The sequence below is a fragment of the Rhineura floridana genome, chromosome 3, assembly GCF_030035675.1.
Source record: "Rhineura floridana isolate rRhiFlo1 chromosome 3, rRhiFlo1.hap2, whole genome shotgun sequence".
NCBI classification, from domain to species: Eukaryota; Metazoa; Chordata; class Lepidosauria; order Squamata; family Rhineuridae; genus Rhineura; species Rhineura floridana.
In genome coordinates, this window is record NC_084482.1 from 158,022,050 (window position 1) to 158,034,214 (window position 12,165).

The 12,165-nt window shown below is 43.3% G+C and overlaps 1 protein-coding gene across 11 annotated transcripts in view; it reads left to right on the forward strand.

Moving 5' to 3' along the window:
- FGD5 (FYVE, RhoGEF and PH domain containing 5) overlaps positions 1-12,165 on the forward strand; it is a 295,580-nt gene that overhangs the window by 205,071 nt on the left and 78,344 nt on the right. For 10 of the 11 annotated variants that reach the window (XR_009761507.1, XR_009761505.1, XR_009761508.1 and 7 more), the window contains one exon: positions 3,645-3,732. Coding sequence is in view for 7 of the 11 variants with exons in the window: in XM_061618450.1 (XP_061474434.1) it covers positions 3,645-3,732 (88 nt within the window). In the remaining 4 variants the exon portion in view is untranslated. The remainder of the gene's footprint in view (positions 1-3,644; positions 3,733-12,165) is intronic. The other variant, XR_009761506.1, reaches the window with a different exon arrangement.

The following is a 12,165-nucleotide window of genomic DNA, read 5'->3' on the forward strand; positions in this document are numbered from 1 at the left end:
GGTCACAGACCCTTTTTGGGAGAAGACTGAGCCAAAGTAGGAATTGAGTATTTCTGCCTTTTCTTTGTCATCTGTTGTCATTTTGCCTTCCTCATTGAGTAGCTGTGCCACCATTTCTTTTCTCTGTCTTTTACTATGGACATACCTGAAGAAAGCTTTTTTGTTGCTTTTAGCATCCCTCGCTAACCTCGGCTCATTCTCAGCTTTAGCCTTCCTGACGCCATCCCTGCAATTTCGTGATACCTGCCTGTACTCTTCCTTTGTGGCCTGGCCTTCTTTCCACTTCCTGTATGTGTCCTTTTTTGTTTTCAGGTCCTCTCTAAGCTTTTTGTGAAGCCACATTGGCTTCTTCTGTTGTTTCCCCCCTTTTTTCCTTGTTGGACTTGCTTGCCATTGCGCTTTTAGAATTTCCTTTTTTAGAAACTCCCACCCATCTTGGACTCCTCTTCTCATTAGGGTTGCTTGCCATGGAACCGTACTTAAAATTGTTCTGAGTTTATTAAAATCAGCTTTCCTGAAGTCCAGGGTGCGCGTATGGCTACTCTCAGCTTTTGTTTCTGTTAAAATGAAGAATTCAAGTATGGTGTGGTCACTTTCCCCAGAGTTCCTGTAACTGCCACTTCATCCACCAAATCATGTCTATTGGTTAGAATCAAGTTCAGGATAGCTGATCCTCTGGTTGCTTCCTCCACTTTCTGTAGGAGAAAGTTATCTGCAACACAAGTCAGAAATTTCTTGGAGGGGCAGAATTTGTCTCCCAACAGATATCGGGATAATTGAAGTCCCCCATTACTACTACATCATGCCTCCTCGAAACATTGGCAATTTGCTTTTCAAGAGTTACATTCTCGTCTTCTCCTTGATTGGGTGGTCGGTAATAGATTCCAAGCACCACATTCCTTTTATTACTTGCCCCATTAATTTTAATCCAGATACTCTCGGTGGAGCTACCAAACTCATCTTTCTGTATTTCTGTGCAGGGATATATATTTTTAACATATAGTGCGACTCTACCTCCCTTTTTATTTCTTCTGTTCTTTTTGAACAAGTTTGCTGCCCTGGGCTACTTCTGGAGGGAAGAATGGGATATAAATTTAATAAATAAATAAAGATGGGCTCAAACAGCTCTTTTAGAATCTTGTTTAAAGGCAATCTAAGATGCTAAACCTCTGTATCTGCCACTCGTCTGCCTTGAAACTGAATAAATAACATTTAAAGTTTAGTTTATTATTTTTATCCTGTTTTTCTACAAAAATAAGTTTTCAGAGTGGGTTACAAAATAAAAGATTAATTACATGCATGAGTAATTTAGGAGAAAGATTAGATAGGAGCAATGACTTTTTAAAAAACAACAACAAAATAATCCAAACATGCTGCTTGACATCAGTATTGAATCTCTGCTAGTAATAACTCCCCTTACCCCAACTCAGCTCTGTGACAAAATGTTTTGAACTATTTGAACCATATAATAGTAAGGCAAATATTTTTTCAGCCAAAGCCATGTGTATTTTTCCATGTTGTTGATTATATTCAGAGTGGCTGTTCTGGGGGAATTAAACAATTTTCATTTGCTAACGCATCTTAAAATGGAAAAGAAATGGACGGCCTTCAAGTCGATCCCAACTTATGGTTACCCTATGAATAGGGTTTTCATGGTAAGCAGTATTCAGAGGGGGTTTACCATTACCTTCCTCTGAGGCTAGTCCTCCCCAGCTTGCCACAGCTGCACAAGCCAGCCCCTTCCTTGTCCGCAACTGCCAGCATCTTAAACATCTGCCAAAAAGTCTGAATTAAAAGGAAAAGATCAGTCTGCTTTCTTCCTATTCTTACCTCTGTAATTCTTCCCTGCATTTCCAAAGAAGAGTGGTCCTTTCACTTTTTAATACCATTTGTGATCATGTCGCAATTGAACAGACCAGTGTTGAGATCAATGGGTCATATCTCACAAGACGTGTCCAATAGTAATGAAAGCACATCTTTTTTCTCTGTTAGCCCTATGATTAGCTACTGAACATATGTCAGCCCTTCACAGAGTACTCATGACTTTTGACCAAAGTCAGAGGTACTTGTCCAGTGGACTGAGTACAGCACTAATGTCTTCTGAGAAAGTTCTTGGATTTCATATTAATCTTAACATACTCACGCATTATAGATATTAACTAACTAATTAATTTGGCAGGATCCCTCCAGCTGGCACCAAGTCACCACGCTGTAGTTCAAGAACGTTACAGAAATATACATGGATCAATATTCCACTTGACATTTGTAGTTACATGGAGTCTAAACTCTGAAGTCAGTTTTGACTATGAACCCAAACATTAATAATCTCAAAAATGTCATATCAAATTTTAGTTTTATTAACAGATCCATGTTGAAATACTATGTGTCATGCCCCCCCAGACCCCCAAGGTACTGGGTTCATGCATCAGACTCAAACCCCCACCCTTAGGGAAATGAGACTGGAACCAAAAAGCTATTACTTCACCCTTGCCAAGGCTGTGTACGCTCACAACAACCCTGCAAGGTAGAAGGTAGGCTGCCACCACCCCTGTATACTAGTCTACTCAGAGCCAGGGAATCTCTGAGCCCAGAGGATATATAAAACCAAGGTCCTAAAAGGCAAGAGTCACAGTTACCCTCCTTGCCAGGCACCTCTGGTTTAACACTTAAAATCTAAGCCTTTAACTTCTCAACCCTCTTTGGTAGTTAGTGACTGAGATTGGTCAAGGTACTGAAGCCAGAACCACCCCTTCTCTCAATGAACACACCAGGTTAAATAGAAGTAGCTTTATTAAGATATATAAGTGCACATAACATATAGCAGCAAGTAATCCTTTAAGACCATACACCCAAACAGGGGTTTAGGTTCTTACAAGAGAATTCATACACACAACAAGAAAATAACAAACTAAACTCACCTAACTACTTACACACGAGGTAGTTGGTTGTGTGGCACCCCTCCTAAGAGAGATGGATGTTCAACATAAAGCAATGGAACCAGACATAGGTTACCTTCCCATAAGCAACCCCTGGAACCATAAGGCAGAAGGTTTGGAACTCTGGTGCCAAGTCAGCATAGGCAGAGAACAGAGAACAAAGGCTATGGGTCTCTAGCCCTATACTTAAAGGAAAAGGATCCTAACGGTCCAAGATTAATTGACCAATCAGGAATTGGCTGATGTAACTTTCTTCTCGATGTTTCTCACATTTTCGCGCCTTCAGGCCCCCCTCCCAACTGTGTTTTCCAACTGTACAGGCCAAGGATGACCTTGGGTACCAGGCACTTGCTAATCAGCAAAGATAAACAGGTGCAGCTTGTTAAGGCTTCTCTAACCATCTTCAGCTGGGAAGTGAAACTCAGATTTGCAAATTGGCAAAGGCTTGTCTTTTCCAACTGTAACCGTCTCCCAGAGTCCCTTACGGGAGCCAAAGTATTGCTATTAGATTTTTAATAACTCATGAACATTACAGGTTCATGACACTATGTGCAAATGGTCACCCACTGGAAAGTAGCTGGGCATGATGCCACTATGACTGCTTTTTAAAGGTGTCTACTGCCAGCCATGTGAAGCTAGATGGATTATTGATTTTGGATGTTTGAGCTCTGACCTTTACCCTTCTTTTTTTCCTTCTCTTGAGGACAGCAGTTTTGTGGTGGCAGTCCCTTGAATGTGAAGCACCAGCTCTTGAAAGTGGTGCAGCGTGTATTTCAGTACCATGTGCTACTCACAGGTAAGCAAACGTAAACACTCCACCTTCATGACAGGAGAGTCCTCCTTTTCCTGCGTTTGTTCTTAGTTTATAGTCGTCCTCAGGCGTTATCACCCTAAAAAGTCAACATGGGTAGAGCAGGGCAGCAGGACACCCATTTAGCCACGTCCCCCAAAGCTACACAACTTCACCAAATAAATGAAGTTATGCCCCTCACTGAGCATTTCTTGCTGCAGAGTCATCAATGCCTAAGTGTCCACTGAATTCATGCTGCATATCCCATGACCCTTCTGAGGAATGCCTAGAGACAGAGAACTAGACATGGGGCTTACAAAGCATTACCACAACAACACTCAAAATCCTGAAGAGACAGAGACTAAATTAATTAGAGCAAGAATCCCACACACTGTGAGAGGATTCAAGTAACTCTTGTGATTCATAAAACACTTGGCTTAAACATTTTAACCTTTCATTTTCCATTGCCAAGGTTATGGATTTTTCTCAGTGAGAGCAATCCTGCTGAAAAATGGGGAGGACCTATAGCTTAGTGGCAGAGCACATACTTTGCATACATAAGATTCCAAGTTCACTTCCTGTCTTCTCTAGGGATGTGATTTGCTGTGGTATTTTGTGCTGCTTGTGGTCTGTTGGACCATTACTATGTTCTAGTCTGTAGCAGTTCACGTTTCATTAAATTAGATTTCTTTCGTCCGTATCCACTATAGTTACAAAAAACATTATGTAATTTATTTCATCTCCTGTAACATTATTTACAATACTGTTGATGTTGTCTTCATATGTTTCTTGATTGTTTTTATTCACAAGTTAATTAGCCGCATAATTGCCCGTGATGGTAGCCATCTGTCCACAGGGTTATTTTCTGTCTCAGATATGAGCGATGAAAAGATAGGACAGGTCTTCCTTCTCCCCACAAGTAAATGAAGTTTGAACAGAATTTTGTTTTTGAATATTGCTATGATATAATGCTGAAATGAATGTGATGAATGAATGAATGAATGAATGAATGAATGAATGAATGAATGAATGAATGAATGAATGAAAGGACAGGACAGGGTCCCCATCACCACCTGCAAGTAAAGCTGGATGCATTTATTTTACTGTTTTTGCTTCCATTCCCCCCTTTTCCACACCTCACCTCACTTTGCTCAGACCTTTTGCTTCAGGCAACAGACTTCTAAAACGCTTGGATAGTTAGTCAAATGTGCGAGCCATTTCAATGACTGGATTAGCAAACCTAGAAATTAATGTTAGTGGAATGAAGCTATTATAAATGGCCTCAATTCATGATATCGTAAAGTTTACCAGCATTTTTTTTTAAAAAATGGTACCAACGAAAGGTGCTAGTGGCCTCAGTATTGACATCTGATCTTTGCACAATGCGAATGATCGAATCACATCTGAATCCACACCCATATCCAAAAATAGCGGAATTCTTCACCATCCCAAGTATTCTCCACTTTAAAAAAGATCTCAGATAGCAGCAGTGCTGGGAAAATCCTCTGTTTGGGATCTTGAAGAGTTTATACAGTATCAAATACAGAAAATGCAGTATTAAATAAAATGTTATTTAATTTTGCCCTTTTCACATAGCAAATCTAGGGACACTGAACATGCCTGGGAGGGAAGCAAACGGTAGTGCCTAATCTCATCCCCATAGAATCATAGAATCATAGAGTTGGAAGGGGCCTTGTAGGCCATCGAGTCCAACCCCCTGCTCACAGCAGGAAATCCACAGCTAGAGCATCTCCCGCAGATAGCTGTCCAGCCTCTGCTTGAAGACATCCAGCGAAGGGGATCCCACCACCTCCCTAGGCAGTCGGTTCCATTGCCGAACCGCCCTTACTGTCAAGAAGTTCCTTCTAATGTCCAATCTGAATCTACGCTCCTGCAACTTAAAACCATTAGACCTAGTCCTACCCTCTGGGGCAGCAGTGAACAAATCTGTACCCTCCTCTATGTGACAGCCCTTCAGGTACTTAAAGAGTGCAATCATGTCACTCCTCAGCCTTCTCTTCACCAGACTGAACATGCCAAGTTCCTGCAACCTTTCCTCATAAGACTTGTTCTGGCTATCATCCTCGTCGCCCTCTTCTGAACCCGCTCTAACTTGTTTATATCTTTCTTAAAATGAGGCGCCCAGAACTGAACGCAGTATTCCAGATGAGGCCTGACTAATGCAGAATATAGTGGGACTATTACTTCCCTCGACCTGGAAACTATAGCTCTGTTTATGCATCCCAAAACCACTTTTGGCTTTTTTGCCGCAGCATCACACTGCTGGGTCATGTTCAACTTGCGATCCACTACAATTCCAAGGTCCTTCTCACACGCACTACTGCTAAGCCGGGTATTTCCCATCCTGTACCCGTGCATTTTGTTTTTGTGGCCTAAATGCAGAATCTTGCATTTGTCTTTATTGAATTTCATTTTATTAATTTCAGCCCAATTTTCTAGTCTATCCAGGTCCCTTTAGATTTTATTCCTGTCTTCCATTGTGTTAGCTATCCCTCCCAGTTTCGTATCATCTGCAAACTTCATGAGGCTTCCCTCCACCCCATCATCTAAGTCATTGATAAAAATGTTGAAGAGTATTGGCCCCAGGACAGAACCCTGTGGCACTCCACTCGAAACCTCCTTCCAGTCCGAAGCAGAGCCACCGACGACCACTCTTTGAGTACAGTTTTCCAACCAGTTGTGAATCCACCTGACAGTATTTCCATCTAGTCCGCATTCGACCAGTTTGCTAATCAAAAGGTCGTGGGGGACTTTGTCAAACGCTTTGCTGAACTCTAGATAGATGACATCTACAGCATTTCCACCATCTACTAAGCTAGTGACCCGATCAAAAAAAGAGATGAGATTAGTTTGACAGGATTTTTTCTTAACAAACCCATGCTGGCTCCTACTAATCACAGCATTGTCATCTAGATAGTTGCCAATAGACTCTTTTATTATCTGTTCTAATATCTTTCCCGGTATTGAAGTCAGACTGACCGGCCTGTAATTCCCCAGATCTTCTTTTTTACCCTTTTTAAAGAGCGGGACGACGTTTGCCCGTCTCCAATCCTCCGGCACCTCTCCTGTTCTCCAGGATTTCTCAAAGATGATGGCAAGAGGTTCCGAGAGTACATCAGCAAGTTCCTTCAATACTCTGGGATGCAGTTCATCAGGCCCTGGAGATTTGAACTCATTTAGGTTAACTAGGTATTTCCTGACTATCTCCTTATCAATCTTGAACTGCAATCCCGACCCCTTACTGAGATTGCTACCGATGCAAGGTTGCACACTGTTCCCTTTTTGGGAGAAAACGGAGGCAAAATAGGCGTTGAGCAGTTCTGCCTTTTCCTTGTTATCTGTCAACATTTTGCCCTCCTCATTGAGCAGCAGTCCCACCATTTCCTTGGTCTTTCTCTTGCTTCGAACATATCTGAAAACCCCCTTTTTGTTGTTCCTCGCTTCCCTCGCCAGCCTCAGCTCATTCTGGGTTTTAGCTTTCCTTACGCTATTCCTGCAAGCCCGAGCCGCTCGTCGGTACTCTTCCTTGGTGATGCGTCCTTCCTTCCATTCTTTATACATGCTCTTTTTTATTTTTACCTCCTCCACCAGTCTTCCGTGTAGCCACATTGGCTTTTTCCGATGTCTTCCGTTTTTCTTTCTCTTTGGAATTGTTTGCGATTGCGCTTTTTGTAATACGTTCTTCATGAACTCCCACGCTTCTTGGGCTCCTTTTTTCTTTAGTCTATCTAGCCAAGGGATCCTACCCATCATTTCTCTGAGCTTGTTAAAATCGGCTTTCCTGAAATCCAAGGTCCATATTTGACTATATTCTTCTTTGGCTTTCCCCAGAATCACGAATTCCAGCATTACGTGGTCTCTTTCCCCCAAGGTACCGACCGCTTTAATTCCCGTGACCAATTCGTCCCTGTTCGTTAAGATCAGGTCCAGGGTTGCCGATCCCCTTGTTCCTTCTTCTACTTTTTGAAAGAGGAAATTATCAGCAAGGCCCATCAGGAATTTGTTGGAGGCTTTGTGCTTTGCAGAGTTTGTCTCCCAGCAGATATCCGGGTAGTTGAAGTCCCCCATCACTACTACTTCTTGCCTCCTTGGATTTCAGAGATTTGTTTGAGAAAGGCCTCGTCTACCACCTCTTCTTGGCCAGGGGGTCTGTAGTACACACCTACTACCATGTCGGTTTTATTTGTTTCTCCATTTATTTTTACCCAAATGGTCTCTATCGGACCCCTTTGTTCGCTCTCTTGGATTTCCATAGAGGTGTATTTGTCTTTGACGTATAACGCTACTCCCCCTCCTTTTCTGTTGCTTCTATTCTTTCTGTAGAGTTTATATCCTTGAATGGCTATATTCCAATCATGGGAGTCATCCCACCAAGTCTCTGTTATCCCTATGAAGTCATATTTGCCTTGATGCACTAAGACTTCAAGCTCCTCTTGCTTGTTTCCCAAGCTCCGCGCGTTGGTATATAGACACCAGAAGTCTCTTTTGTCCTGACTGGATTCCTCCTTTAATATACCGTGAGCTTTGCCGTGCATCCCTTTCTCTTTCCCAGTGTCTCCTGTACCCTTCAAATCCTTGCGTTTACAACCTGCTTTGGATCGGTATTTAAGCTATCATCTCCATCCCCCTGAGGCTTTAGTTTAAAGCCCTCTTGATGAATTTTGCCATACTTCTGCCAAAGAGATTCTTCCCAGTCCTTGTGAGGTGCAGCCCATCTCTTGCCAACAGTCCCCCCTCCAAGAAGCTTAGACCATGGTCCCAGAATCCAAACCTCTCCCGTCGACACCATCTGCGTAACCAGTCGTTGACCTGCAGTGTCTTCTCTTCCCTTTGTAGTCCTCTATCCTTCACGGGAAGAATTGACGAGAAGACCACCTGCGCCCCAAAATCCTTGACCTTCCTACCCAGAACCTCATAGTCTGTAGACTATGAGAACAGCTGTGCACATATGCTAGGCTCTGTATACATGATCAGAAGCAGTTTGTATAAGCATAGGATCTGTTCCCAATGTCTACTGAACACATGCATGCCAGGGGCAAGGCCTGATACCATGCTTCCCGAATGTTCAGTATCCCTAGTTTTGTCAGATTATATTCCTATCCCTGTAATGCTAAGTCTTTCTGATGTTCCTGTCTGACAAATGTCACCTTCAGCCTCAGTGCTATAAAATAGAAAGCCTGGAGGCCATCAGAAGAATAGAAGTAAAAAAAGACTGGCAAGCTGGGTAGAAAAGGCTGTGCACTGTATTTGTACAGATAGGGACGATTCAAGCCTATTTGTATCCTGTCCAAACTGGGTTGAATTAGCTACAAATCTCAACAGAGTGGATTGGCTAGTCTCGAATCGATTCATAGAGGTTTTTATAGACCTGTAGCTCAAAATTGTCTCTAATGAACCCAAACAAAGGTGTCTCTGAAATGGAGCAATTACAGCACCATAAAAGAGAACACCAGGGTAGGGAGAGAGAGAGGAAGGCTAGAATGCTATCACCCCACCCAACACCCTCAAATTCAGGTCTGTATTGGAGAGGGGACACTCCAGGATGAAGACCTCTTACTTTTTTTTTGCAGGCAGCCCCCTCCCGGCCCCCTGCAGGCATTCCTCTGTGTCTCTACAGCCAATCAAGTTGTCGTGTGCTTGCTTTTAAAAGCTACAACCTTTCCTCTTGCCTTAGGAGAAACGGGGAGAATCCAGCAAGGTCAGCAGTCACTACAGCCAATTAGTAGTCAGTATAAATCTCCTTGTTGTTATGGGGAGGAGAGAAACACAAGGAAGGAGAGAGTCAGCTGGAGTTAAGAGAGGGAAGTTTACAGAGAGGAGGAGGGACAGCCAAGCCAGATTTGAGAGGGGGTTTGCATCAGAATCTTACTACAACAAAGGGCTTTCAAACAGTTCCACGAAGACCCATAGCAGCCAACACGGAGGGTAGCTGAAGATAGCCACACTGGAGGTGGAGAGGGAGGATGGGGCTAAGAGTGAGGCAAAGCAGCATTTGCTCACAGAGAAGGAGGATGAGGGAAGGCTGGCTGAAAGAAGGAAGGCTGCTTATAAAATAGAAGGTGTGCTGCTTGTAAAGCATTTTTTCTCCCTTGATGGTGCTTTTGCATCTTGTCTGTGAGAAAGTGGATTGGAGGGAAGGCAAAGGGCTAAGAAGAGTGGAGGTATTTTGCAGACATCACTGCATGCAAGAGAACTCCTTCTCACAGCTGATCGACAAAAAGCAGGTTTCTTCCCCCTTGTAAAATACAGGCAGCCTTGCTCTTTGGCCACTTTCTTAGCCCTTTGCTCTTTCTGTCTTCCTCCACCCTCTATGAGATTCTCTTTCTCCCCTCCCCACTTTCTCACAGACAATCTGCAAAAAGCACAATTGAGGGGAAAAGAACTGCTTTACAAGCAATTTGTATTTTACAGGCAGCCTTCCTTCCTTTCTTCAGGCTTCCTTCCTTTGCCCCCTTCTTTGTGAGGAAATGCCACCTCACTTCACTCTCCACTTACTCTTCTTAGCTCTTTTCTCTTTCCCTGTCTCCCCACACACCGTCTGTGATGGCTGTAGTGAGTCTGTGCAAGGAGAAAGAACTGGTTGTCAAGCAACCCCTCTTGTATTTTGCAGCCATCATGTGCAAGAAAGAAATCCTCTCAGCTAATACACAAAACGCAGGGGGAAGAACCTATTTTTTTTGCAAATCAGCTGTGAGGGACCTCTCTTGCACACAGCAGTACCTATAAAATACCAGCTTCTTTGTCCTCACCCCCCATGGGGAGGGGAGAAAGAACCACTTTGCTGGTTTGGTGCTTGGGAAGCACTGAGCACAGGGCTAGCAAAGCCCCATGTGCAGTGATTTCCAAGCACCTGATTGCCAGTAGGCTGTTGTGGCTTGGGGACCTCCTGCAAGGAGTTTTGATAGGTGGGTTGGAGATCCCATCTATCAAACATTTGACAACATAATCATGTCATGTGATTGACAGTTGGGTGGCACCACCCATCCAATTTGGCCTGTGAGGCCGATCCTGATGACTCATGAAGGGACCCTGTACTTCTAAATTTGTCACTACACTACTGCTAAAGTCAGAGTGCTTGGAAGGGGTGAAGTCTTAAAAGGCAGAAATCTTTTGTATGTTCTGCCTCTTTGAAATGTTTGGTGGGGGTTGGGTGGCATTTGTTCAGCTTGTGTATGTTTTCTGTTCCTTTCAAATCAATCCCAGACCCATTCTTATTTACTTTTTTTTTTTAAGTTTGTTGTGTGGTACCCCTAGAGCTACCCACATAACATTTGGCATGGCTCATCTCCTCTATAAGAGCTACCACCTTGCCAAAGCTCATGTTCCTATGTGCATATTACCTCCATGGCGCTGCCAGCTCCTGCCTGCCTAATGCTAACCACTCGTGTCCTGTATTGCAAACCTAATTTTTAAAAACCCTCAATTTTTTTGAAATTTTGAAGAAAGGAACAGGTGAAACACAGGAGTATGAGAATTAGCATGACTGAGCACCCACAGTCTTTAAGAAAACTTTTTTTAAAAAAAGCATGAAAACCCCATGAAATTTGGCAGGGCAAATTCCCTCTATAGAGGCTACCGTGTCACCAGATTTCATGTCTCTGTATGAATAACAAAGCCGTTATGATTGTTTTAATTTTAAAACATTTTTATTTATTTATTTATTTATTATTTTATTAAGCTTATATACCGCCCGACTAGCAACAGCTCTCTGGGCGGTGAACATTAAAAATACAATAAAAATAACACAATACAGTATATCACAATACAAAACTGTACAAAAAACTGTACAGTCTAAAATCAAAATATAATAATTTAGAATTAACAGGAATTAAAATGCCTCAGAAGAGAAAGGTTTTAACCTGGCGCCAAAAAGATGATAGTGTTGGTGCCAGGCGCACCTCCTCGGGGAGACCATTCCATAGTTCGGGGGCCACCACTGAGAAGGCCCTAGATCTTGTCACCACTCTCCGGGCTTCCCTATGAGTCGGAACCCAGAGGAGGGCCTTCGTAGTAGACCGTAGTGTACGGGCCGGTTCATATCGGGAGAGGCGTTCCGACAGATATCGTGGTCCCGCGCCGTATAAGGCTTTATAGGTAAGTACCAACACTTTGAATCTGGCCCGGAAGCATATTGGAAGCCAGTGCAAACGGGCTAGCACAGGTGTTATATGCTCAGACCGCTTAGTTCTTGTTAGCAGTCTGGCCGCCGCATTTTGCTCTAGCTGTAGCTTCCGAATCGTCTTCAAAGGTAGCCCTACGTAAAGCGCATTGCAGTAGTCCAGATGCGAGGTTACCATAGCATGTACCACTGATGTGAGGTCCTCCTTACTCAGATAGGGACGTAGCTGGGCTACCAACCGAAGTTGGTAGAACGCATTCCGGGCCACCGAGGCTACATGAGCCTCAAGTGTGAGGGAA